We start from the raw sequence: 25621 nt of genomic DNA, 5'->3' as shown, positions 1-25621 counted from the left end.
AAAGTCTACAGTCTTTAAACAAATAGTAAGTAAATATGCTAAGAAAAATCTTACTCCCAAAATAAATATTGCCTACTTTAACATTCAAAACTGTGGTACTGCTACACTGATGCCCAGTTAGAAGGATTAGGAGTCTGATTCACTAAGCTTTTCCCCATAGATACAGAATGGAGATAAGCCTTAGTAAATTAGGCCCTAAATGTGGTATCTCTCTTCCAGATTTGTTTTAGTTTCTGTTCAGCTATACTCTTTCTATTACAGATAACGATCACCCAGCTTGGTCTTGCCAGCATATAGTATACTAACCATTCTCTGAGGACAAGCAGGCTTGCTTATTCTCACAAGTGGGTAGACGCCGTTCTGTGTCGTCCAGCCCGGCAAATTTGCCATAGAAAAAACTAGAGCTTTAAGGAGCGCAAATGTTCCTGCCTTAGTTTTGCTTTTTCCGCATGAGGAACAGCTGCTTTTTGTGGTGGCTCCTCACACTCCCGGGTAGAGCATTTCTTTGTTTTTGAATGCCTTTTTGCAGTTTCCTACCCGCTCCCTTTTGCCTTGTCAAAAAAAAAAAAGTCCCTTATTTTTTAGTTTTTGCCCCGCGTATCTGTTTCCTTTTCAACATAGGCCAATTTTTAGGTCTGCCCGATCGGGTTTCCTTCTTTTGTGCCTTTTCAGGCACCATTGGTTCTTTTGATTTGGCCAGTGCAGTTTTTTCTTCCATGTCCACGAAGACTCCCAATGGCTTCAAGTATTGTACTCTGTGCAACCGGACCATCTCAGGGAAGTACACCTATTCTTGGTGACTGCAGTGCCTTGGGCCCGACCATAGCCCTGCCAACTGTGTCCTCTGCCTTCGTATGAAAAAGAGGACCCAGGTTTTCGGAGAGGCTCAACACACAAAGATTTATTTAACCAGGTCCAGTTCCTAGACGTCGGCATTGGCATCAATATTGGAGGCATCGACGTCGAGCGTCGCACTGACATCGGGAGTCCTGGTAGGGATGGCTGCTTTGAGATACCGTGACACTGGGAGCAGTGAGGCATCGAGTGGGTCTCCACCTGTCTCGAGGCCTTCTGCTATGCAGGCCCCCTGGGGCTGTTCATTGTTGGACCCGACCCCAAGGCAGCAGGAAGATTCAAGGTTGTCCTCGTCGGCACCGAGGAGCATAGGTGATGTGCATCGGGCGAAGGCGAAGAAACACCCGTCACCAATCTCCCTCGATACATGGTTCTGGGGCGCCAAGGGATTCAGCACCCGAGAAGCATCGATGCTGGGAGGACTGCTCTCCCTCTATCCAGGAGGTGCTGGCGCATGTGTCTCTGAGCAACCGAGATCCTGCTCCTGCACCAGCCCCAGCTATTCTGCAGCCTGTTCCTCAGCCGATGCGACACTCTTTCCCAATGGTGGTCCTCGATGAGCGCATCCGGGCCTTGCTCCCTGAGCTTCTGGATGGCCTTATGCAGCAATGTGCATCGGTATCGGGGGTGCTTGCGCCTACCATACCTCCCGCTGCGGCCCCACCTGGCCCTCAGCCCGGCCCACGACGCCAGTGCTGCTTGCAGCACCAGTGTCAACAGCCACCCAGTCACCACTGTCAAGGACATGGGTCCTCGGCATTGAGGCGGGCCCGGTCTCAGACATCCTTTAAGGAAGTGCTATCCAACACCGAAGAGCACTTATGGGAATCAGAAGAGGATCCCAGGTACTTTTCCTCCAACGAGTCCTATGGGATTCCTTCTGAGCCCTCCCCTCCACCTGAGAGCCTGTCTTTCATCTCTTTTGTATGGGAAATGCCTGATGCTATTCCGTTCCCCGTAGAAGTGGAGGATGATCCCAGGGCCAAGATGCTTGAGGTCCTGGACTACACTTCCCCTCCTAAGGAGGCATTGATGACTCCTCTCCGCGAGGTACTCAAGTCAGTCCTCGTTAGGAACTGGCGTCCCCTCTTTCTAAAATTGACACCCAGTATAGGATCCAAGGTAAAACTGGGTATGTGAGGTCCCAGTTACCTCATGATTCCATGGTGGTGGACTTCGCTCTCAGGAGAGCCAGGAGTACTAAGGACTATGCCTCGGCTCCCTCAGGTAAAGAAGCTAGAACTCTGGACTCTTTTGGGAGAAAGATACATCAGGCCTCTATGCTCATCACCCTTATTCAATCTTACCAGATCTTCACAAGCGTGTACTTGTGGAACTCTGCAGCTGTCAGACTTGGTTGATGCGCTCCCTCCGGAGCAGGCTGAGCTGTTTCGCTAGTTGGTCAAGCAGCAGAAGGTGTGTCGCAAGTTCTTGGTCAGGGGCACTTATAACACTTTTGACGTGGCATCCAGGATCTCTTCCTAGGGTTTAGCGATGCACAGACTCTCATGTCTGCATTTCTCTGACCTGGAACATTCTGTTCCCGGAGGGGGGGATAACCTTTTTGGAGAAAAGGTTGAGGAGGTCGCTGACCAAATTGACACACATACAGATAACTATATCTTCTCTCTCCTGCCGGGCATCTTCTGTATCTGCCTCCTCATCTAGGAGGCATTTTGGCAAGTTGCAGAGTGCTCCCTATTACTATTCTAGGTGTAGGTACACTTCTGCGGCTCGCCAGCCTGCTCAGGCTCAGCCCCAGCATGCTTGTTCTCATCTTCAGCGTGCGCCTAAGGCCCCTGCTGCTCCCCAGCAAAAGCAAGGGACGAGCAGAGCATAGCTGTGGTCAAAGTGTTCGTCCTGGAGAACTTGCCGATTGGGGGGAGGTTAAAGTTTTTTCACCAAAGGTGATCTCTCATAACCTCTGACCGGTGGGTTCTTCAAATAGTCCAGCTAGGATACACCCTCAATTTGCTTTTCAAACCTCCAAATTGTCCACCAAGAGCCCATTCTTTCAGCACAAGCAGGCCCTTCTCAAGGCCCATGCGGTCAAACCCGTTCCACCAGGGGAAGAAGAGCAGGGATTCTATTCCAGGTACTTCCTTGTGCAGAAAAAAACGGGGGATGTGTCCCATCCTAGACCTAAGGGCCATGAACAAATTCCTAGTCCACAAAAAGTTCAGGATGGTTTCCCTGGTCACCCTTCATCCCATGATTCAGGAAAACAATTGACTATGCTCTCTGGACTTGAAGGATGCATATACACACACATCCAGATACTTCCAGCCCACCAGAAGTATCTTCGATTTCGGCCAGGAATACATCACTTTTAGTACCGCGTGTTGCCTTTTGGTCTTGCTTCAGCTCCCAGGGTCTTTACCAAGTGCCTAGCGGTAGTCGCAGGGTCGCTGCGCAGACTGGGAGTTCATGTGTTCCCTTAACTCGACAATTGGCTGGTGAAGGGCACCTCCGAGGAGGTTGCGTGAGAGTCCATGCGCATGACTATTCAGGTGCTAGAACTTCTAGGGTTCATTATCAACTACTTCCAAGTCCCATCTCCAACCTGTTCAACAATTGAAGTTCATAGGAGCCCAGCTCGACACAAGGACTGTATGTCCACACATGTCTCGGGGAGGTAGGCTCAATCTTGTTTCCCTAGCGTCCAAGGTTCGGGCATCGCAGCAGGTGTCGCAGCTCGGCAGATGTTGAGATTGTTGGGCCATATGGCTTCCACAGTGTACGTTACACCCTTGGTATGCCTGCACATGAGATCTGCTCAATGGACCCTAGCTTCTCAGTGGTTTCAAGCCACGGGGAATCTAGAGGATGTCATCCAAGTGTCCCCGGAGCTTGTACGCTTCCTTCAGTGGTGGACAATTTGGTCCAGTTTGACCTTGGGACTTCCATTCCAAATTCATCAGCTGCAAAAAATGCTGATGATGGATGCATCTATCCTGGGATGGGGAGCTCATGTAGATGGCTTCACACTCAAGTAGCTTGGTCCCTCCAGGAAATGAATCTTCAGATCAATCTCCTAGAGCTTCGAGCAATCTGGAATGCTCTAAAGGCTTTCAGAGATTGGCTGTCCCATCAAATTATTCTAATTCTAACAGACAATAAGGTTGCAATGTATTACACCAACAAGCAGGGGTGGATGCCAGATCTCGCCCTCTGTGTCGGGAAGCCGTCTAGATATGGCATTGGCTCGCACCACAGTAGGTTTCTCCAAGCACTTATCTGGCGGGCGTAATCAATGACCTGTCCGACAGACTTAGCAAGATAATGCAACCACATAAGTGGTCTCTAAATAAGGGGCATTAGCCGGCAAGATCTTCCAAGTGTGGGGCACCCCCTTGGTGGATCTTTTTGCCGCTCAGATCAACCACGAGGTCCCCTCAGTTTCTGTTCCTGGCTTCAGGACCATGGTAGGCTACTGTCGAGATGCTTTTCTTCTCATTTGGGGTCCAGGCCTTCTGTATGCGTATCCTCCAGTACCTCCAGTGGGATAAACTTGTTGAAACTCAAGCAAGACTGTGGAATCATGATTCTGATCACGCCCTACTGGCCATGGCAGATATGGTTCCCTCTTCTTCTGGAATTATCCTTAGAAGAACCATGGAGAGTGGAGTGTTTTCCAATCCTCATCACTCAGAACGAAGGGTCGCTTCTACGTCCCAACCTCCAATCTAGTTCTCACAGCTTGGATGTGGAGAGCTTAGAATTTGCTTCCTTGGGTCTTTCGGAGGATATCTCCCGAGTCTTGCTGGCTTCCAGGGAAGATTCCCCTAAGAGGTGTTATTCTTTTAAATGGAGGAGGTTTGCCGTGTGTTGAGACAGCAGGGCCGTAGATTCCCTTTCTTCTCCTACACAGACCCTGCTTAAATAACTTCTACATTTATCACAGTCTGGTCTCAAGACCAACTCCGTAAGGGGTCACCTTAGTGCAATTAGTACTTATCAGCATGTAGAAGGTAAGCTTATCTCTGGACAGCCTTTAGTTGTTTGATTCATGAGAGGTTTGCTTTTGTCAAAGCCCCCTGTCAGACCTCCACCAGTGTCAGGGGATCTCAACGTCGTCCTCACCCAGCTGATGAAAGCTCCTTTTGAGCCACTGAATTCCTGCCTTCTGAAGTACTTGACCTGGATGGTTGTTTTCTTGGTGGCTGTTACTTCATCTATTAGGGTCAGTGAGCTTCAAGCCTGAGTAGTGGATTCACCGTATACTAAGTTTCATCACAACAGAATAGTCCTCCGCACACACCCTATATTCCTGCTGAAGGTGTCGGGGTTCCATCTGAACCAGTCGATCATCTTGCCAGCATTCTTTCCACAACCTCTTTCCATTCTGGCGAAAGCATCTTTCACACCTTGGAGAGCAAGAGAGCGTTGGCATTTTGCATGTCGCGGACGAAGTCCTTCAGACAGTCCACCCAGCTTTTGTTTCTTTTGGTCCCAACAGGATGTGGGTCGCTATCGGGAAATGCATCATATCAAGTTGTCTGCAAGATTGCATTTCTTTCGCTTATGCCCAGGCTGGGCTGACTTTGGAGAGTCATGTCACAGGTCATAATGTTAGAGTCATGGTTGCTTCAGTAGCTCACTTGAAGTCAGCCTCCATTGAAGAGATTTGCAAGGCTGCGACGTGGTCTTCAGTCCACACATTCACATCTCAATTCTGCCTTGAGGTGGACACCCAATGCCATAGTCGGTTTGGGCAGTCTGTGCTGCAGAATCTGTTTGGAGTCTAGAATCAAACTCCACCCTCCTAGGCCCTTTTTATTCTGTTCCAGGCTGCACTGTCATTTGGTTTATGTATAGTTTCAGGTTAATCTGCTTTCAGTCCACTCCGCTGTGAGGCCATTTGACCATTGTTTGTTGTTTTGGGGTGAGCCTGGCTGCTAGGAATTCCCCACTTGTTCTTGAAGAAAGCAGGTATTCTTCTAGGACACAGGCTTCTTATTCTCACAATCCTGCCCACTTCCACTTGGAGTTGTCTATTTGCATGTTTTTATTTGGCTTTTTGCTTTTGTATTAAATTAAGGCAGGCCCGTTTGTACAGTGGGTGGGAAAGCACTCACACCTGCGCGCTGGAGTGCGGCTCGTGCTTCTTACAGCTCTAGTTTTTTCTATGGCATATTTGCCGGGCTGGGCAATGCGGGACGGCATCTACCCACGTGAGAATAAGAAGCCTGCTGGCCTCGGAAAATACCTGCTACAGGTAAGTATCTTTGCTTTATTGCACGTCCTCTGTGCACAAATAGATTATAACCTGTAGTCCCTCTCTTCTGTTGACTCTATAACAGGACTGTATGAGTTCAGTCTCTGAGGGCTGCAAACAGGTTTTCAGCATTTCCTTAATTAATATGCATGGGAGAAATCTGCATGTGTACTACCTCCATTAAATTCAAATCTATCTTATGGATGTCATTAGGGATATTTTGAAAACCTGACCTGTTGATGGTTCTCAAGCACTGAACCTGTACACCCCTGCTTGATGGTCTCATACTGTTGTGGTACTTTTGTCTCATTTGTGTGCCATACCTGCCTTTTATTTCTGATTAGCATTTATTATTTATTTATAAAGATTCAACATGTATTATTTATTTATAAAGATTCGCTAAAAAAAAAAAAAGCCCATCAAGATAGTATGCAGTAAAATAATACAACCAATATGCCCGTTGTATGCATAATAGAAAAATGGAGACGAGCTGGACAAACACACACTCCCCAGACTTCATTCATAGGTTCCCACTCTGCTTGAAAGACCAGGTTTTTAGGCCTTTCTTGAATTTAGCAAAAGAGGTTACCTTCCATAAATTGAGAAAAAGGGAATTCTAAAGTAAAGGTGCCAAGACAACAAAAGCAGAATGATAGGAAGTATTTAAGTGGACAGGGGACAGAATACTGAGCAGCGATGCTTGTAAGGATCTAAGGTTTCTTCTGGGGAGATATGGGACGGGCAGTCTAAGCATATTGGCCAATCCATATGCAGTGCTCAGTATACCAGTGCCAGAATCTTAAATTTGATCCTTTAGGTGCCTCATTGGCTTGATGAACAGCAGTAAATCAAATAATCTAAAGTAAACTAGATGTTTGGTTTATTCATTTTTATTGAAGTATTTTTTTTTTGTGTGTGGGGGTAGGGGTGGGGGGGGGGTGGGATCTAACAGTTTTCCCTTCCTCCTGTAGGCTTCCAGCTCAATCCAACTATCCTTTGTTGAGCTGAGCAACTACTTAGATTTTTTTCCCTCCCTTCTCGGCCCACTTATTATAGTAAAGATCCTTAGCCTGGGGCTACGTATCAGTGCTCCATCTGGAACACTTTGATTATGGGCACAGATTCTAGCTACCAGATAATCACTGTTTTGCAATGACTTCTCCCAAGGGATTAAGAATTAACATCCCTGGCTGACGTGTAGAGAACTGAATCTTGACCCTCCATTTTTACCATTTTTATAGGGTAAAAGAATTCCTGCAACTCTAGAAAGTTGAGGTTCTTTCATGTTGACATTTTTTTTTTTAAGGTTGCCAGTCAGAGAATGTCACTATAATGACATTTTATTTCTGATGCTCAGTTTGTCTTGGAAACAATTTTTGTACCTGCCATCATTAGAATGGCACCAGGGAGGGTATGGCAGCTAATTTAGAAAGTTAGCATGGTTTAATTTTTGAATCATCCCTGCTAAAATACACTTTATATAAAACAGCTAATTTCTGAGAATATCCGTATAAATAAATTTTCCATGTCCTGATGATACAGTCGTAGGGTTTTCTACTGTAAAGACATATGATTTGACCTAGTCTTTCACTGTTCTTCCTGGCTGTTCCTGATGCTCATGCTCCTGTCCTAGTCGCTGCTGCCCTGAAGTGACTGAATACCTGTGACAGGTATTCAGTTTATTGGAGCAACTGCACTTCCTCATGCTGTCTGGCTCTTATTTCAATATGATGCAGATCTCAGATGCTTTATAAAATGGCTTGTCTACTGTTCTTATTAGACTTCATCATCAGGTGCGCATGGAGTAATATACAGATGAGTTTTTGTTTAAAATACAAACTCATCTTTCTTTGAACATTTATTCCACCTTAGTACAATAAAAAAAATGTGAATTATTGTGACTGATCCTTGCAGTATCTTGTTGGTTGGGCAGATGGCAAGGGTGGTTTCCTCAAATGAAGTTCTAAAGCTCCTTAAGTTACAGAACACATGTGTGTGCATTTGTCTTGTGTTTGACACTTAAAGCTGACAGCTGGCCCTGTGGCCCTTCACGCCTTGCACTAACGCCACGCACCTCGGCCAATCCCCTTGTTCAATTAGGAGTTCTATTTCTCGTATGAGCAGCAAAGAGAAAATCTCCCTTCATGACAAAGAGCGGAAAACACTGGAGACGCTGGAACCTGTGGCTTTGGAGCGGTTGAATGATGAAGAGGAGGAGGCAAAGAAGGAGGAATCCAGCAGCTCAAGCTCTGAGGAAGAAGAGGAGGCTTCGGAATCAGAGTCTGAGGCTGAATCGGGTAAACGGAAAATTTAGTCTGTCGTTCAGCCGTGCACTCATGTCTGCAACATCTATTGAGAATTCTCTGGTTATACAACCCAGACAAAATGAGAATTCCTGCAGAATACCATGAGATAACACTCTTGATTACATTATTTTATGTGTTTTATGAAGTCTTCAGTGTGGTGGGGATATCAGTGATAACACATCCTTTAGTATATCATAACCTGAATTCTGGGGTCTCTTGTGCATCATGTACTTGATATGTGAATACACCATTGCTGGGGAATAGTAATTCACTGAACAGTAAAATATTCCTCAGGCTTAATGTGTGGAGGAGGTGGGAACAGAAGCAAAATCCCACTCAACATTTTCTTGTTGCAGAGAAAGTAAAAAAATCGTGAGGAGGGCTTAACAATATCAGCAACAAACTGAACAGCACTTCTGTCTCTGCTATTTCCACAACCAACACCAGTACCAACCTCCAATAGAAAGGTAAGGGATTTCATACGTCTGCTTAAAGTATTTCATTTAGAAATATGTAATATTATTTCCTGCTTTATTCAACTATCTTGTTGTGAAAACAAATACATTGCAGGTGTTACCCAGTTGGTTGTCCCTCCTTTTTAAAGGATTATTTGTAAGATTATGGTAATTTGTGTGTGATTGTTGATGTCTCGAATTTATTTCTGGCATTTATAATCCGCTTAACCATCAAGTTCAGAGCGGAGAACAATCTCACATTATAAGCAGGTACTATATCCCTAGAGGGCTCACAATCTCAAGTTTTTGTACCTGAGGCAATGGAGGGTTAAGTGACTTGCCCAGAGTTACAAGGAGTTGCAGTGGGAATCGAACCCACTGCACTAACCATTAGGCCACTCCAGGATGCTGGGATCAAAGCCTGCTGCCCTAACCATTAGGCCACTTCTCAAATTTTTGCTAATGAAATGCTAACAATGTTTTGCTCTTTGGTAGATGGATGTGCTTAGAGCAGTTTGAGTTATGACTGAAGTAATACTAGCAGGACACTGAAGAGATGGGATTTGGTTTGATAGAAATGAGATTAGGATTCTTTCTGTTTTCCAGTTGCACCTTTTTCTGTTTGACAGGATAGCATTGCTAAAATTGTGTGAACCTTTGAAGCTTGCTAACATTATAATATGATCTTTGAATGCAGTTTGCTTGGAAGAAGTGATTTGGTTTCATTTATGCTTGCTTGTCTCTTTTGTTTAAAGTGATGTTCCATATCATCATACTGATCAATCCATAGACTGGTGGGTTGTGTCCATCTACCAGCAGGTGGAGATAGAGAGCAATCCTTTTGCCTCCCTATATGTGGTCATGTGCTGCCGGAAACTCCTCAGTATGTTCTCTATCTCAGCAGGTGGTGGTCACACACAGCAGCAGCTCTGGCTAGGCCTCCAAGCCTAATTTTTAGGTTTTGTTGAGTCCCTGGGGTTGAGGGCTCTTCTTGAGCAAGTGCAAACCTGGTGGCGCCAGGTCCCTCCTTTTCTCCCCCCTCCCGCTGGCTCCGTTAAAAAAAAAAAAAAAATTTTGGACGTCCTTAAAGGCGTTTATTTCGACGTTTATTTAAACGTTTATTGCAGCTACTCACTGGGACACCAGGTCGTTACAGCTCGGAGCGAGAAGCAGGTAATTTTTACCTTTTTATAGCGGGCAGGGGGTTCCCCGATCGATCTCCACGTGGCCTATGGCGTCGGAGGGCGAGGGCGCGAAGAATCGCTCCCCGGACCGCGTGTGCGCTCCTAGCGGGGATGCGGGGGTATTAAAGTCTGATTCGCCCTTGTTGGGTGTCAGTTCGGAGGCCGGTCAGTGTCCCGGGTCTTCCTCTGGTGTGGCGGTTTTTCCCGCCATAAACGCCCATCCCCTGCTGCTCGCCTCCGCCATCTTGGCCGGCCACTCTGCTCGGACGGCTTCTTCTTGGGCCGCCCTTGAGGTGGGAGACGTTCATGCCATGGCCGCCCTTGATTTGGGTGACGGCTAAAGCGGCTAAAGTTAAGCGCTGTTCTTCCCGCGCGGCTCATTTGCGGAGTGTCGCGCCGGATGCCATCTTGGATGCGCAGCATGTTTCTCCCCCGCTCTTGCGAGCGCCGGTTGAGGGTGCGTCTAGGGCTGTGGCCCAGGCTGCTGAAGTGCACAGTCTGGGGGGTTTCTCCCCCGAGTTTATTTTGCTGCTGCATCAGGCCTTCATTATGCAAAACGCTGCCCCTTCTCCCTTGTCCGATAAAGGGGTTGAGGCCCCCGGAAGTAAACGCCCTCGGGTGGATTCCCAGGCCTTAGAGGACTCTGTTTCCTCTGATGTAGATGAGGGCAGCGTATCTGAGTTCTCCCAACGGTCCTTTGGGGATTCCTTGGAGGAGACGGATTCCCGCTCGGATGGAGCGGATGACCCCTCTGCAGCGCGGATCTTTCGCTCAGAGGATTTGCCCAACCTGTTAGTGCAGGCCATGAGCATTTTGAAGATTTCCTCTCCGGAGGACATCTCTCCCTCAGCCCCTGTTGGCTCCGCCATTATGCTGGGGACAAAGCGCCCGCCTAGAACCTTCCACGTACATAATGCCATGCACACCTTAATTTCGGCTCAATGGGATGTCCCGGAAGTGAGCCTCAAAGTGGCTAGGGCTATGTCCCGCCTCTATCCTTTGCCTGAAAGTGAACGGGAGGCCTTTCTTTGGCCTACCGTGGATTCTTTAATCACTGCGGTGACTAAGAAAACGGCGTTGCCGGTGGAAGGTGGCACGGCCCTAAAGGACGCCCAAGACAGAAGATTGGAAGCGGCCTTAAGGTCGTCCTTTGAGGCGGCTGCCTTAAGTTTGCAGGCCTCAGTTTGTGGCTCCTACGTGGCCAGGGCGTGCCTGACGATTGTGCAGCGGGCTTCCCCCTCGGATCCTTCCTTGAGGGCTGATTGGCCGGCCCTGGAATCGGGCTTGGCTTATTTGGCAGACTTGCTGTATGATGTCTTGAGAGCCTCGGCTAAAGGTATGGCTCAGACAGTCTCTGCGCGGCGGTGGCTTTGGCTGAAACATTGGTCTGCGGACCACGCCTCTAAGTCCCGCCTGGCTAAGTTGCCTTTTAAAGGCAAGCTGCTCTTTGGGGTCGAGCTGGACAAAATTGTGACCGATCTTGGCACGTCTAAGGGCAAGAGGTTACCAGAGGTCAGGGTTCGGGCCAGTGCTCGCCCCGGTATCTCCAGAGGACGGTTTCAGGAAGCCCGTCGGTACCGCCCGGGCAAGTCGGGCTCCTCTGCCCCCTCTTCCTTCAAGAGGAACTTCTCCCCAAGCAGCATTCCTTTCGCAGAGACCGCCGTCCCGGAGGTGCGCCCTCCGGTCCTCCCCCAGGGTCTCGTACCCAATGACGGGGTCCTGGTCCATGGCCCAGTGCAAATTGGAGGACGCCTGTCCTCGTTTCTGGGCGAGTGGACCAGGGTAACTTCAGACGCTTGGGTGCTGGAAGTCATCAGAGACGGCTACAAGCTAGAGTTCTGCCGACCCTTAAGAGACGGGTTTGTACTCTCTCCCTGCAAGTCTCCGGTCAAAGCTGTGGCAGTGCAGCAGACCTTGGACAATCTGATCCGCCTGGGTGCGGTCGTTCCGGTGCCAGAAAATCAGCTTGGCAAGGGACGTTACTCCATTTACTTTGTGGTACCAAAGAAAGGAGGTTCTGTACGGCCTATCTCGACCTCAAAGGGGTCAATCGGGCCTTGAAAGTTTGGCACTTTCGCATGGAGACTCTCCGCTCTGTTATAGCGGCAGTGAAGGCAGGGGAGTTCCTGGCATCCTTGGACATCAAGGAAGCGTACTTGCATATTCCCATCTGGCCTCCTCATCAACGCTTTCTGCGTTTTGCAGTCCTGGGCCGACACTTCCAGTTCAGAGCCCTCCCGTTCGGGTTGGCTACTGCTCCGCGGACCTTCTCCAAAGTAATGGTGGTCATCGCGGCCTTCCTGAGAAAGGAAGGAGTACAAGTCCATCCTTATCTGGACGACTGTTTGATCCGAGCCCTCTCTTATGCAGAGTGCGGCAAAGCTGTGGACCGGGTGATTGCTCTTTTGAGCTCCCTGGGGTGGATCATCAACTGGGAGAAAAGCCAGCTGCGCCCGACTCAGTCCCTGGAGTATCTGGGAGTTCGATTCGACACCCAAGTAGGCAGAGTGTTCCTGCCGGACAATCGGATTGTCAAACTTCAGGCTCAGGTGGACCAGTTCCTAGTAGCCTCTCCGCTCCGGGCTTGGGACTATGTGCAGCTGTTGGGCTCTATGACGGCCACGATGGAAGTAGTGCCCTGGGCCAGGGCTCATATGAGACCACTACAACACTCTCTGCTGCAGCGCTGGACTCCGGTGTCGGAGGATTATGCTGTGCGCCTTCCCTTGGACCCAGTAGTGCGCAAGGCGCTGAGCTGGTGGCTGCAGACAGACAAGTTGTCTGCAGGGATGTCTCTTGTGACCCCGGAGTGGATTGTCGTCACGACGGACGCCTCTTTGACGGGCTGGGGAGCCCACTGCTTGGGAAGGACAGCGCAGGGGCTCTGGTCTCCTGCAGAGGCAAAGTGGTCTATCAACCTCCTGGAACTCAGAGCCATTCGGTTGGCGCTTTTGGAGTTCCTCCCGGTACTGGCGTTGAAGCCAGTACGGGTCCTGTCGGACAATGCCACGGCTGTGGCCTATGTCAACCGCCAGGGAGGTACCAAGGCGGACTTTCTCAGTTGCCATACCTTGGATCCCGGAGAGTGGCAGCTATCTGCTCAGGCGTTCTAGGACATCACGAAGCGCTGGGGCTAGCCGAGCCTAGATCTGATGGCGTCTTCGGCCAATTGCCAAGTGCCGCGCTTTTTCAGCAGAGGACGGGACCCTCGATCCCTGGGAGTAGATGCTCTTCTCCAACAGTGACCGACACAGGAGCTTCTCTATGTGTTCCCGCCCTGGCCCATGTTGGGCAGGGTGCTAGACCGGGTGGCAAAGCATCCGGGCCGGATAATCCTGGTGGGTCCGGACTGGCCCAGTCGTCCCTGGTATGCGGACTTGATCAGGCTCTCAGTGGACGACCCTCTGCGGCTGCCAGTGGAGCAGGGCCTGTTGCATCAGGGTCCCGTGGTGATAGAGGATCCCTCCCCCTTTGGTCTTACGGCCTGGCTATTGAGCGGCAGCGTCTGAGAAAGAAGGGCTTCTCAGACAAGGTCATCGCCACTATGCTAAGAGCGAGGAAGCGCTCTACTTCTACTGCTTACGCCAGGGTTTGGCGTAACTTTGCAGCATGGTGTGAAGCAGGCTCACTTTCTCCCTTCACTGCTCCAATTTCTTCAGTGTTGGCGTTCCTGCAAGAAGGTCTGGAGAAAGGCCTGTCGCTCAGTTCCCTTAAAGTCCAGGTAGCGGCTCTGGCTTGCTTCAAGGGCCGCCTGAAGGGTGCTTCCCTGGCTTCGCAGCCAGATGTGGTGCGCTTTCTCAAGGGAGTTAATCACCTGCGCCCTCCTCTGCACTCAGTGGTGCCTGCGTGGAATCTCAACCTGGTGCTAAGAGCCTTGCAGAAGCCGCCTTTTGAACCCTTGTCAAGGGCATCTCTGAAAGACCTGACGTTGAAAGCAGTCTTTTTGGTGGCTATCACTTCAGCCAGAAGAGTTTCCGATCTCCAGGCACTCTCATGTCGAGAGCCCTTTCTGCAGTTCACTGAGGCAGGAGTGTCTATTCGCACAGTGCCTTCCTTCCTGCCCAAGGTTGTTTCTCGCTTCCATGTGAATCAGCAGCTCTGTCTCCCTTCCTTTCGTAGGGAGGACTACCCAGAGGAATACTCTGCTCTCAAATATCTGGATGTGAGACGAGTCATCATCAGATACTTGGAAGTGACCAATGATTTCCGGAAATCGGATCATCTGTTTGTCCTGTTTGCAGGTCCTCGTAAGGGTCTGCAGGCTGCTAAGCCTACAGTGGCAAGATGGGTCAAGGAAGCCATTGCAGCGGCTTATGTGGCCGCGGGGAAGGTGCCGCCTATCCAGCTGAAGGCTCACTCCACTAGAGCTCAGGCAGCCTCGATGGCAGAGGCCGGGTCCGTCTCCTTGGAAGAGATTTGCAAGGCGGCAACTTGGGCATCGGCCCATACCTTCTCCAGGCATTACCGCTTGACTGTGGCTGCTCGGGCGGAGGCCCGGTTTGGAGCTTCAGTGTTGCGGTCAGGGATTTCTATGTCCCGCCCTGGGTGAGTACTGCTTCGGTACATCCCACCAGTCTATGGATTGATCAGCATGATGATATGGAAGGTAAAATTATATATCATACCTGATAATTTTCTTTCCATTAATCATAGCTGATCAATCCATAGCCCCTCCCAGATATCTGTATTGTTTATATTCTGGTTGCATTTCAGGTTCAAGTTTAGTCTTCAGTTCCTGTTCAGGAGGACTTCGTGTTCAAGTTTTTCAATGGATTCTTCAAGAGTTGAGACGAATTTGTGTTACAGTGAGCTGCTGCATTCCTCTCCCCTCCGTTTTACGGGGCTGGATTGAGACTTAAATTCTGCCGGCGCTCCCTCCCGCTTCGTGCGGCAGTAGGGCAGCTTTGTGCCCCTCCCGCTTCGGCGGTGTTAGGGTCAGTCAGCTCCTCCCGCGGTTGCGGTTGCAGGATAAGCCAGATCCCCCCGCATCGGCGGGTGTGGTGTCCCTCCCCCGCTCCGCGGGGATGAGCTGGACGGATTCCCCTCCCCCACTTGTGTGGGGATGAGCTGGGTTAATTCCCCTCCCCGTTTCGGCGGTGGTGAGCTGGGCAGAGTGTCCCTTTGTGGGTGTAATTCTCTAAGTGCTGAGTTCTGCGGATGGAGCTTGTATATCGACATACTGAGGAGTTTCCGGCAGCACATGACCACATATAGGGAGGCAAAAGGATTGCTCTCTATCTCCACCTGCTGGTAGATGGACACAACCCACCAGTCTATGGATTGATCAGCTATGATTAATGGAAAGAAAATTATCAGGTATGATACATAATTTTACCTTCTTGGGGTGACTTCTCAGGATGAAGGTTTTGGGTGCTGACTGTGTGGTTGATGGATTTCTGGAGTTTTGGGTTGACAAGATGAAGAGGCATTTAAAGGATTATGTGAGCTGTTGGTGGTATCAGTGGTTGAAGCAAAGCTCAATTAAAGACAGGAAAAAAAGAAGTGACTTTGGATTTTATGTTTGCAAGGTTCTTGATGTTAATTTTAGTACACACATGCCAATTTACCTGGTTCCAGGTTGGAGATGTTGGGATAGTCCTGGTTTTGAACTTACATTCCAAAACATTTTGAGTTGTATAGTGCCTGATCCTGCCCATTGACATCAGTACTGCAAGTCCCATAATGCACCAGGATGGGAGTGTTCAGAAATCCAGGACTGTTCCAAAACCTTCATCCTGGAACTGGGTTACTTGGCTTTCGGCACCTAACCATTGTACCTCTATCCAGGAAATCAAGACTGCCTCAATCTTGATTGACTGCACTTTTTGTCCTTTAGATTGTAAGCTCCTTTGAGCAGGGACTGTCCTTCTTTGTTAATTGTACAGCGCTGCACAACCCTGGTAGCGCTTTAGAAATTTTAAATAGTAGTAATAGTAGTAGTACTATTACTTGGCTTCTCACTATTCCAGAACCTGTAGAATAGTTGTGTCCATCAACCAGCAGGTAGAAATAGAGAACTGAAAACAGAGCTTAGACATACCTCTTGGCATCCAATCCTGCTCCTCAGTATTTCTATCTCCAGCAGGTGGATGGGACACACTTTTCAGTCTCTGGTTCTGAGTGCTTTGCCCCTGGCCCAGTTGGTCAGCTGGTCCCCAGTTGAGCTTTGCAGGTGGCTTGAATCTGCAGAGTCATATCTGAAGGCCTTCAGATCCTGTTTCAGGTGCCCTGCAAATGTACTTCTTCCCTCCCTTCATCTGTTCCCTGTTTCCTGTAGAGCTTTCCTTTTCCAGCACAACAACCTAAAAAAAAAAAGAAAGAAGAAGGAAAGAGGTTTGCTGGAGACAGTGGACAGAGTTTCAGTCCTGAGTCTCTCATCTGTGGTTAAGATTTGTGGAGACTGTGAGCTTTGGGGGGGGGGAGGGGGAGGGGGGAGCCGCTGGCAGTGGTAAGTCCGACTAAAATTTGACTAAGAACCGCTTGGAAGGCTGCACGTTTTACTTGGTTCAGGGGAGGGATCCTGACACCGCTTGGAACACGTTGTGCTGCACTGGTGCTAGTCGGGGTGAATGGTGACTCCTGAGGAGGTAGTTAAGCAGTGCTCCTGCTGTGGGACCCTGCTGGCTGGTGCTGCAGTGTGTACATTTCTGCCTTGTCAGAATCCTGCTGAAGAAACTGTCATAGGTGAAACTTGGGTCTGAGTTAGACACAGTGCCAGAATAAACATTCTCTATCATCAGGGCCGTGCCAACATGGTAAGCGGGGTAAGCACCGCAGGGGGGCGCCAACCTCTGGAGGGCGCCGCCGCGTCATGCTTACCTTCGCCGCTTACCTCAGCTCCCGGACCCCGACAGCAGCCCTTTTATTTAAATTTACTTCCAACGTCGCAGCAGCTGAGCAGCATCAGTGAAAGCGCTGCCGACTTCTCCAGCCTTCCCTTCACGCTCGTTCGTTCCCTCAGTGTCCCACCCTCGCAAGGAAATGACGTCAGAAGAAGGCGGGACACTGAGGGAACGAACGAGCTCATGAATGTGGTCTAAATTTTGTTCAGGATGCTGCATCTACCGGCAAAGGAAGGCAACTGCAAACCCATGCTCCTTAGGGCCAACTGTATGAAAAGAAGCCCCCTGCTGCTCATGGTGCTGGTGGTAGAAGACCTTACCTATAACCACACACCAAAAAAACACAGATTTCTTCAAGACTCTTGTCTTGCCTTTAGATTTAAATGTTAGAGACTCTGGCTGAAGGAAAAGAAACTAGCTTGGAGTAGGGGGAAATGACATCACACTCCTCAGAATTATCCCCTTCCCAAGGCCTGCCTCTTGTAACATGCTCCAAAAATCCTCTCAAAGACATAGCCAGAGCTGGTAGGAAACACCACTGCTTCAGTCTATCGCTCCCACTGCCAGTCTGAACACACGGCATCTAACTCAAGCTCCATCAGGACTAGCTGAAAAAAGAATGTACCTACTCACGATACGGATGCGCACACTCACTTGTCAATTAATCACTAGTGTAGCCTAGAATAAACATTGCAGAGTTCTTCTGATGACTTGAGGTGAGGAAGCTACTTCCCATCTAATTATTTAAACTCCTTTCAGGGGAAGGAAGAAAGCAGTAGTGAACAGAGAGAGGGAGGAAAGAAAAGAACTTGGACTCCTCAGAGTATCATCCCTGCTCCAGATCAAATTAATTTGCTAATGTCCATTGTTTTCGAACTTAAAATCTCGAGTGAGGTATCCCTTTGCTCAACTGATGCCCAGCTCCAACTGGGTCAGGAGCTGCTTCAATAACCAGTCTAGAAACTGCAGTGTCTGTTACCATCCACTGGAGACAGAAATATACTGACCATCTAAGGCTGCATGATGACTTCACTGGAAAAAGCAAGCGGGACTATTTTTTTCCTTCTGTCTCCGTCCACTAGTTGAAGGTCCCATCCAACAGGTTCTGGACTGGTCTGTAGAGGATGCTAAGAATGAATGACTTGGCATTATACCAGGGCTTCCCAAACCTGTCCTGGTAACTCTAGTGTCAGCTGATTTTCAAGATATTCACAATAAATATGTATGAGAAACACTTGCTCATCTTGGGGTTTCCACTATGCTTAATATTCACTGCAGAATCATCAGGACAGGTTTGGGAAAACTTGTAATATACATCTTCAGAGGATGCTGCAAGCCATTCTGAACCGCAGAGATCAGTATCCAATGCAGGAGCTGAGCTAGGAGAATGGCAATAAACACCGGGCTATGAAGCACTAAGATTTATGAGTAACAACATAGTAACATAGTAGATGACGGCAGAAAAAAGACCTGCACGGTCCATCCAGTCTGCCCAACAAGACAACTCCTGTGTGCTACTTTTTGTGTATACCCTACTTTGATTTGTACCTGTGCTCTTCAGGGCACAGACCGTATAAGTCTGCCCAGCACTATCCCCGCCTCCCAACCACCGGCTCTGGCACAGACCATATAAGTCTGCCCAGCACTATCCCCGCCTCCCAACCACCGGCTCTGGCACAGACCGTATAAGTCTGCCCAGCACTATCCCCGCCTCCCAACCACCAGCCCCGCCTCCCACCACCGGCTCTGGCACAGACCGTATAAGTCTGCCCAGCACCATCCCCGCCTCCCAACCACCATCCCCGCCTCCCACCACCGGATCTGGCACAGACCGTATAAGTCTGCCCAGGAGTGAGGGTCTAAATTCAAAAGATAAATATAAAATCATCCCATCACCCCATTATATATCAGTAATACAGATATATTTAGCAGAACTAACCAAGTCAACAGAGGAAAAAGCCTTGGAAGTATAATGGAGCAATTGCTGGAAATGGAGGGGAGGGGTGAGAGGAGAATTGTTGGATATGTATGGAGGAGGGAAGGGCAGAGAGGGACAAGGATGGACATGGATGGGAGGGCAGGGCCCAGGGAGAGAGGAGAAATTGCTGGAAATGGAGGGGAGGGAAGAGAGGAGAATTGCTGGATATGGATGGAGGAGGGAAGGGCAAAGAGGGACATGGATGGGAGGGCAGGGCCCAGGGAGAGAGGAGAAATTGCTGGACATGGAGGGGAAGGGAGAGAGGAGAATTGCTGGATATCGATGGAGGGAAGGGAAGGGCAGAGATGGACATGGATGGAGGGAAAGGGAGAGAGAAGAAATGCTGGGCATGGATGGAGGGGAGGGAAGAGAGATGAAGGAGATGAGATGAGGGAAAAGGGAGAAAACCTGCACATGGATGCAGAAAATAGGCAGAAGCTGGATCCACTGGACAGCCTGCAGAGGACCCAGCTTTTACTGGAAACGGGGTTAAGAGGACAGATAGCAGCAGAATCAGGTACTGGGCCAGCATGATCAAGTCACCAGACAACAAAGGTAGAAAAAAATCATTTTATTTTCATTTTAGTGTTTGGAATATGTCCACTTTGAGAATTTACATCTGCTATCTTATTTTGCAATGTATAGCAATTTGTTTCTAAGAATATTGCTGACAATTCCTGTCAGTGTAGCAAGTGGTGAGCGATCATTTTCACGGTTAAAAATCATAAAAATGTATTTGCGATCAAGTATTTTGTAAGAAAGGCTTGTAAGCCTTGCCATGATTGCTATTGAGAATGATATACAGTATGTGCCCAGTTAGGTATCAAAGATTTAATTACTAATTTCGTGAACATGAAAGCACGAAAAGCTAAGTGGTTGTAAACCCTCTATTTGTTCAACAATCCCACAAAAATGCACTCCATCTTTCATTTCCTATTTCCTTTGCATCTTGTGCCACAAGGTGGAGGGGGGGGGGGGGCGCCAACTGATAGTCTGCAGAGGGGCGCCAACTGATAGTCTGCAGGGGGGCACCAGAGACCCTAGGCACAGCCCTGAATACTTCTGCTGTTTTACTTCATAGACCAAGAGACTACAATCTGGTGTTGGACACTGTGGCTCCTTTATGCCTATTTCCCAATTCTTTTCATACCCAGGACTTTGCAAAGGATAAAAATGTAGTTTGTTCTTGACTTTATTAGTCTGTGTTCCTCTTCTGCTCCATCTCTCACTTTAGACTCTGATCTGTTTTATAAGATCCCCTTCAATGATAATTTGGTGAAGGAAAGAGCCTTCACCTGAACAATCAGAGGTCAATGCTCTTCTCCCCCCCCCCCCCCCCCGATTTTTCCCTTTTATTGCATATGTGATGCACTGTATTATGTTATTGAAGATTTATCTCTCGCCAACTCTCACTATAATGGATTCAAGGCGAGTTACAATCAATTTAAGCCAAAAAATTGACAAGAAAACATCAGGAAGTTACAAATAATCAGAAAAGAAAACATGTTCAGAATATAAAATTTAAAAAATGAGAAAACTAAGAAAGTTACCCCCCCCCCCAGTCTAATAAACAGATTACAAGCCTTTACAAAACAAAAAATAATTCTTCATCAAACATACTTCAAGTGGAAGGTTGTTCCCATAACAAACCGCTAAGAAAACATAATTGCATTTCATGGAAGTTATCTTAGATTTTTTTTTTTTAAATCTTTATTTATTTATATATTATTCCATACAGAATTAATATGGCAATTGTAATAAAAAAAAAAATAACCACATAAGAAATACTGAGACATAAATGAAAATCATGATCTATTGAGTCGATATTCCTGAAAAAAAGTCTCAAAACAGCATTCCTATCTATTTCTAGGGCAAATGTCACCACAGCTGACGTTCTTTGCGTTATTACTTCCAGGGATGATTCGAGGAAAGTTGTTAGATTCAAATTGTCACACTGTTTATCTACTTCATAAGTAGACTGGAAATATTGAACACGTACTAATGGAGGTAATAAATCCTTTGACATGCCCAACACTTCAACCAAATACTACTACTACTACTACTACTTAACATTTCTAGAGCGCTACTAGGGTTACGCAGCGCTGTACAATTTAAGAAAGAGAGACAGTCCCTGCTCAAAGAGCTTACAATCTAATAGACAAGTGAACGGTCGGTCCGATAGGGGCAGTCTGGATTCACTGAACGGTAAGGGTTAGGTGCCGAACGCAGCATTGCGTTCTTTTTAAACACTGGCGATCTTGGAAAATTAGTCAATCTCAAATTACATCTTCTCAATTGATTTTCCATGTATTCCATTTTCCTATATATAAAACTCTTTTCTTTGGCTGAAGTTTGAGTCATAGTCTCTACTTTTCTCAATTTTTCCTCGATTCGTTCCACCTTATAAGTACATAAGTACATAAGTAGTGCCATACTGGGAAAGACCAAAGGTCCATCTAGCCCAGCATCCTGTCACCGACAGTGGCCAATCCAGGTCAAGGGCACCTGGCACGCTCCCCAAACGTAAAAAACATTCCAGACAAGTTATACCTAAAAATGAGGAATTTTTCCAGTCCATTTAATAGCGGTCTATGGACTTGTCCTTTAGGAATCTATCTAACCCCTTTTTAAACTCCGTCAAGCTAACCGCCCGCACCACGTTCTCCGGCAATGAATTCCAGAGTCTAATTACACGTTGGGTGAAGAAAAATTTTCTCCGATTCGTTTTAAATTTACCACACTGTAGCTTCAACTCATGCCCTCTAGTCCTAGTATTTTTGGATAGCGTGAACAGTCGCTTCACATCCACCCGATCCATTCCACTCATTATTTTATACACTTCTATCATATCTCCCCTCAGCCGTCTCTTCTCCAAGCTGAAAAGCCCTAGCCTTCTCAGCCTCTCTTCATAGGAAAGTCGTCCCATCCCCACTATCATTTTCGTCGCCCTTCGCTGTACCTTGGAAATCTGAACTGTGTTTATTTGATCCTGGATCAGGACAGCTTCAGATAAAGTCTTAATTCCCTCTACATTTTTCACAATCATTACTTGTAAAGATGAGTGCAAAGTGTAGTTTAAGTCCCAAAGTGACTCCAATGTCACAACGGCTGGTTTACTCAACTGACCCACTGAGACCACCGGGGGGAGGGGGGTCTTAAGTGTTTGGTTCAAAGTTGTAATAATATTATTAAGAATTTTTGAAATAGTTCCTACCGACACACTTTCAACCAGTTCTGTCTCCAAGTGTGGGCTTCCTCTCTGCTTGCTCCTCTCGACCTCTTCGGACGGCTGAGCGTCAGGCACCACTTCCTGGTTCCCTGCTCCCGGCTGTGGGGGAGCTGCTCGCTCGACGGGGCTTAGGGAAACCTCGTCTCCACTGTCGGCCGACACTAATAGCTCGGCTCCGATCGGAGAAGAGGCTGCAGCAGGTCCCAACGTTACCCCGAATCTTTCCAGCGTCGGTTGCTGTCGAGTTTGTATTCCGGCCGGGGTTGAGGGCAATTCCTGAACCTTTCCTCTTCTTTTCACCATCTTACAATGGATAAGAGGGATTTTGGCTGCTTAAACGAAGAGAGATTTTGGGAGCGTCGGGTAAGTGAAATCTCTATGACGCCATTTTGGATCCCTGTATCTATCCTAGATTTTAACACAGTCACCAACTGAGAACCGCATTCTATCTTCCAAAAAGTTAAATACTAACAAAGTGCCTTGAAAATAACTTGACTTCATAGGCAGCCAATGTAATTCACCCAATAAAAGACTTTACATGATCCAGCCTAGTCTTTTGAAATGTTAACCTAGCAATGAATGGTTTCTGATCTTTAAACAAAATAGTATACAAAGGAAACCTGAGTAAACACATTTTAAATTATTACTTCATAGGATCTCCATATAGCTCTTTAGAATAGAGCCTTTTTTTTCTTCTTTACTGACATTGGACACCTGTCCCAGTTACCTACTAAAATTCGCCCCTGATTGCTTCACAGCAGATCTCACTTCCTACGTGAATTTCATTCTCCAACTAGGTCTCTTCCCTGAGGAAAATGGCAACATCCTACTTACTTCAATTCCAAAAGATACCAAGAAAAAAAAAACTAGTGATCTCACCAACTGTAGCATCTATTCCACTAGTAGTTAAGTTGATGGAAAGTATGGTAACCAAACAGCTTACCGATTACATATACAAATTCTCAATACTACATGAATCACAATCAGGATTTCGCCCCCGCCATAGCACTGAAACAGTGTTAATCACCCTCCTGGCCAGATTCAGACAGGAAATAGCAATTGACTACAACGTACTTCTTCTCCAATTCGATATGTCTAGTGCATTTGACATGGTTGATCATAATATATTACTAAGACTTCTGGATTACTTCGGGATTGGTGGTAATGTACTCAGTTGGATCAAGGGTTTCCTAACCACCAGAGCTTATCAAGTGAAATCAAATTCAAATCTATCACCCCCGTGGAAAGCAGATTGTGGAGTACCTCAAGGATCGCCATTATCTCCAACCCTTTTCAACCTAATGATGAGTCCACTTGCCAAGGCCTTATCCATCCAGGGCCTCAACCCCTTCATCTATGCTGATGATGTTACAATATTCATCCCCTTCAAACATGATTTGTCAGAAATCACCAACGAAATTAACCTCGGCTTGCATACCATGAACTTGTGGGCAAATGCATTCTACTACTACTACTACTTAACATTTCTAAAGCGCTACCAGGGTTATGCAGCGCTGTACAGTTTAACACAGAGGACAGTCCCTGCTCAAAGGAGCTTACAATCTAAAGGACAAAAAGTGCAGTCAATCAAATTGGGGCAGTCTAGATTTTCTGAATAGAAGTATAATGGTTAGGTGCCGAAGGCGACATTGAAGAGGTAGGCTTTGAGCAAGGATTTGAAGATGGGCAGGGAGGGGGCTTGGCGTATGGGCTCAGGGAGTTTATTCCAAGCATATGGTGAGGCGAGGCAGAGCCTGGAGTTGGCGGTGGTGGAGAAGGGTACTGAGAGGAGGGATTTGTCCTGTGAGTGGAGGTTACGGGTAGGAGCGTAAGGGGAGATGAGGGTAGAGAGGTAATGAGGGGCTGCAGATTGAGTGCATTTGTAGGTAAGTAGGAGAAACTTGAACTGTATGCGGTACCTGATCGGAAGCCAGTGAAGTGACTTGAGGAGAGGGGTGATATGAGCATATCGGTCTAGGCGGAAGATAAGACACGCACAGAGTTCTGAACGGATTGAAGGGGGGATAGGTGGTTAAGTGGGAGGCCAGTGAGGAGTAGGTTGCAGTAGTCAAGGCAAGAGGTAATGAGAGAGTGGATGAGAGTTCGGGTGGTGTGCTCAGAGAGGAAAGGCTGAATTTTGCTGATGTTATAGAGAAAGAAGTGACAGGTCTTGGCTGTCTGCTGGATATGCGCAGAGGAGGAGAGGGAGGAGTCGAAGATGACTCAGAGGTTGCGGGCAGATGAGACAGGGAGGATGAGGGTGTTATCGACTGAAATAGAGAGTGGAGGGAGAGGAGAAGTGGGTTTGGGTGGAAAGACAATGAGCTCCAGTGGTGTGCTGGTAAATTTTTAACAGGCTCTCTCCCCAGTCCACCTCTGCGCCCCCCCCCCCCCCCCCCCCCCCCCCCCCCCCCCCCCCCCGTACACCTCTGCGCCGCCCCAAAATTGCTGAGCTGGCTATAGCCGGGGGGAGGGGGGCGGCAATGCATTACTCTCTCCAGGAAAAAAAAATTAAATGATCCCAGGTTCCAATCTAATTCATGTTTAATGTGGGATAAAATGCCATAAATAAGTAAATAAATATAAACTTTTAATGTTGAGCACCCGATTCTCAAAGTGAACATATTCCAAACACTATAATGAAAATAAAATGATTTTTTTTCTACCTTTGTTGTCTGGTGACTGTTTTTCTGATCATGCTGGCCCAGTATCCGATTCTGCTGCTATCTGTCCTCTTAACCCCGTTTCCAGGGCTTTCTTTCCATTTATTTCTTTCCTTTCTTCTTCATTTCTGGTGCTCAACTTCTGCCTATTTTCTTCATCCATATGCAGTTTTTCTCCTCTCTTCCTTTTCCCTCATCTCATCTCCTTCCTCACTCTTCCCTCCCCTCCATCCATGTCCAGCATTTCTTCTCTCTCCCCTCCTCTCCCCTGTCCTCCATCCACCCATGTCCAGCGACCCTCCTCTCCCCTGCCCTCCATCCAACCATGTCCAGTGACCCTTCTCTCCCCCTGCCCTGCATGCACCCATACCCAGTGACCCTCCTTTCCCCTGCCCTCCATCCACCCATACCCAGCGATGACCCTTCTCTCCCCTCCATGATCCACCCATGCCCAGTGACTCCCTAGTTCTCTCCCCTGCCACCCCCTGCCGAGTTGTTAATAGAATTCTCCTCCCTCCCTCCCGTCACCAATCTGACTAATTCTTCGGGGCAGGCAGTCTTGCCTGCCCGCTGCAAGCACTGACTCAGTCCCCCACTGGCGCTGCCGGTTCGTGCTTCAAACTGGCCGCCGAAACTTACAAGGATGAAGTCTCGGCGGCCATTTTTAAAGCGCGAGCCTGCAGCGCCAGCGAGGGAGAGTCAGCACTTGCAGCGGGCAGGCAAGACTGCCTGCCCCGAAGAATTCGTCAGGTCGGTGATGTGAGGGAGGGAGGAGAGCCGGCTCGCGGGTTTCAACAACCGGCTCGCAAGAGCCTAGCAAAGTTAACAAGCGGCTCTTGCGAGCCGGTGCGAGCCGGCTCCAGCACATCACTGATGAGCTCGGTCTTGGCC

The 25621-nt window shown here is 48.0% G+C and overlaps 1 protein-coding gene across 1 annotated transcript in view; it reads left to right on the top strand.

The window, feature by feature from the left end:
- Positions 1-25621, top strand: part of LOC115468956 (protein phosphatase 1 regulatory subunit 12A-like) — a 489777-nt gene that overhangs the window by 170953 nt on the left and 293203 nt on the right. Inside the window, 2 exon segments of the mRNA XM_030201143.1 lie at positions 8174-8370; positions 8736-8825. Coding sequence (XP_030057003.1) covers positions 8174-8370; positions 8736-8825 — 287 coding nt within the window.

The sequence above is a fragment of the Microcaecilia unicolor genome, chromosome 4 (genome assembly GCF_901765095.1).
Source record: "Microcaecilia unicolor chromosome 4, aMicUni1.1, whole genome shotgun sequence".
Classification (NCBI taxonomy): Eukaryota; Metazoa; Chordata; class Amphibia; order Gymnophiona; family Siphonopidae; genus Microcaecilia; species Microcaecilia unicolor.
Note: the sequence above shows the minus strand (reverse complement) of the source record. Positions and strands in the feature narration are given on the sequence as shown.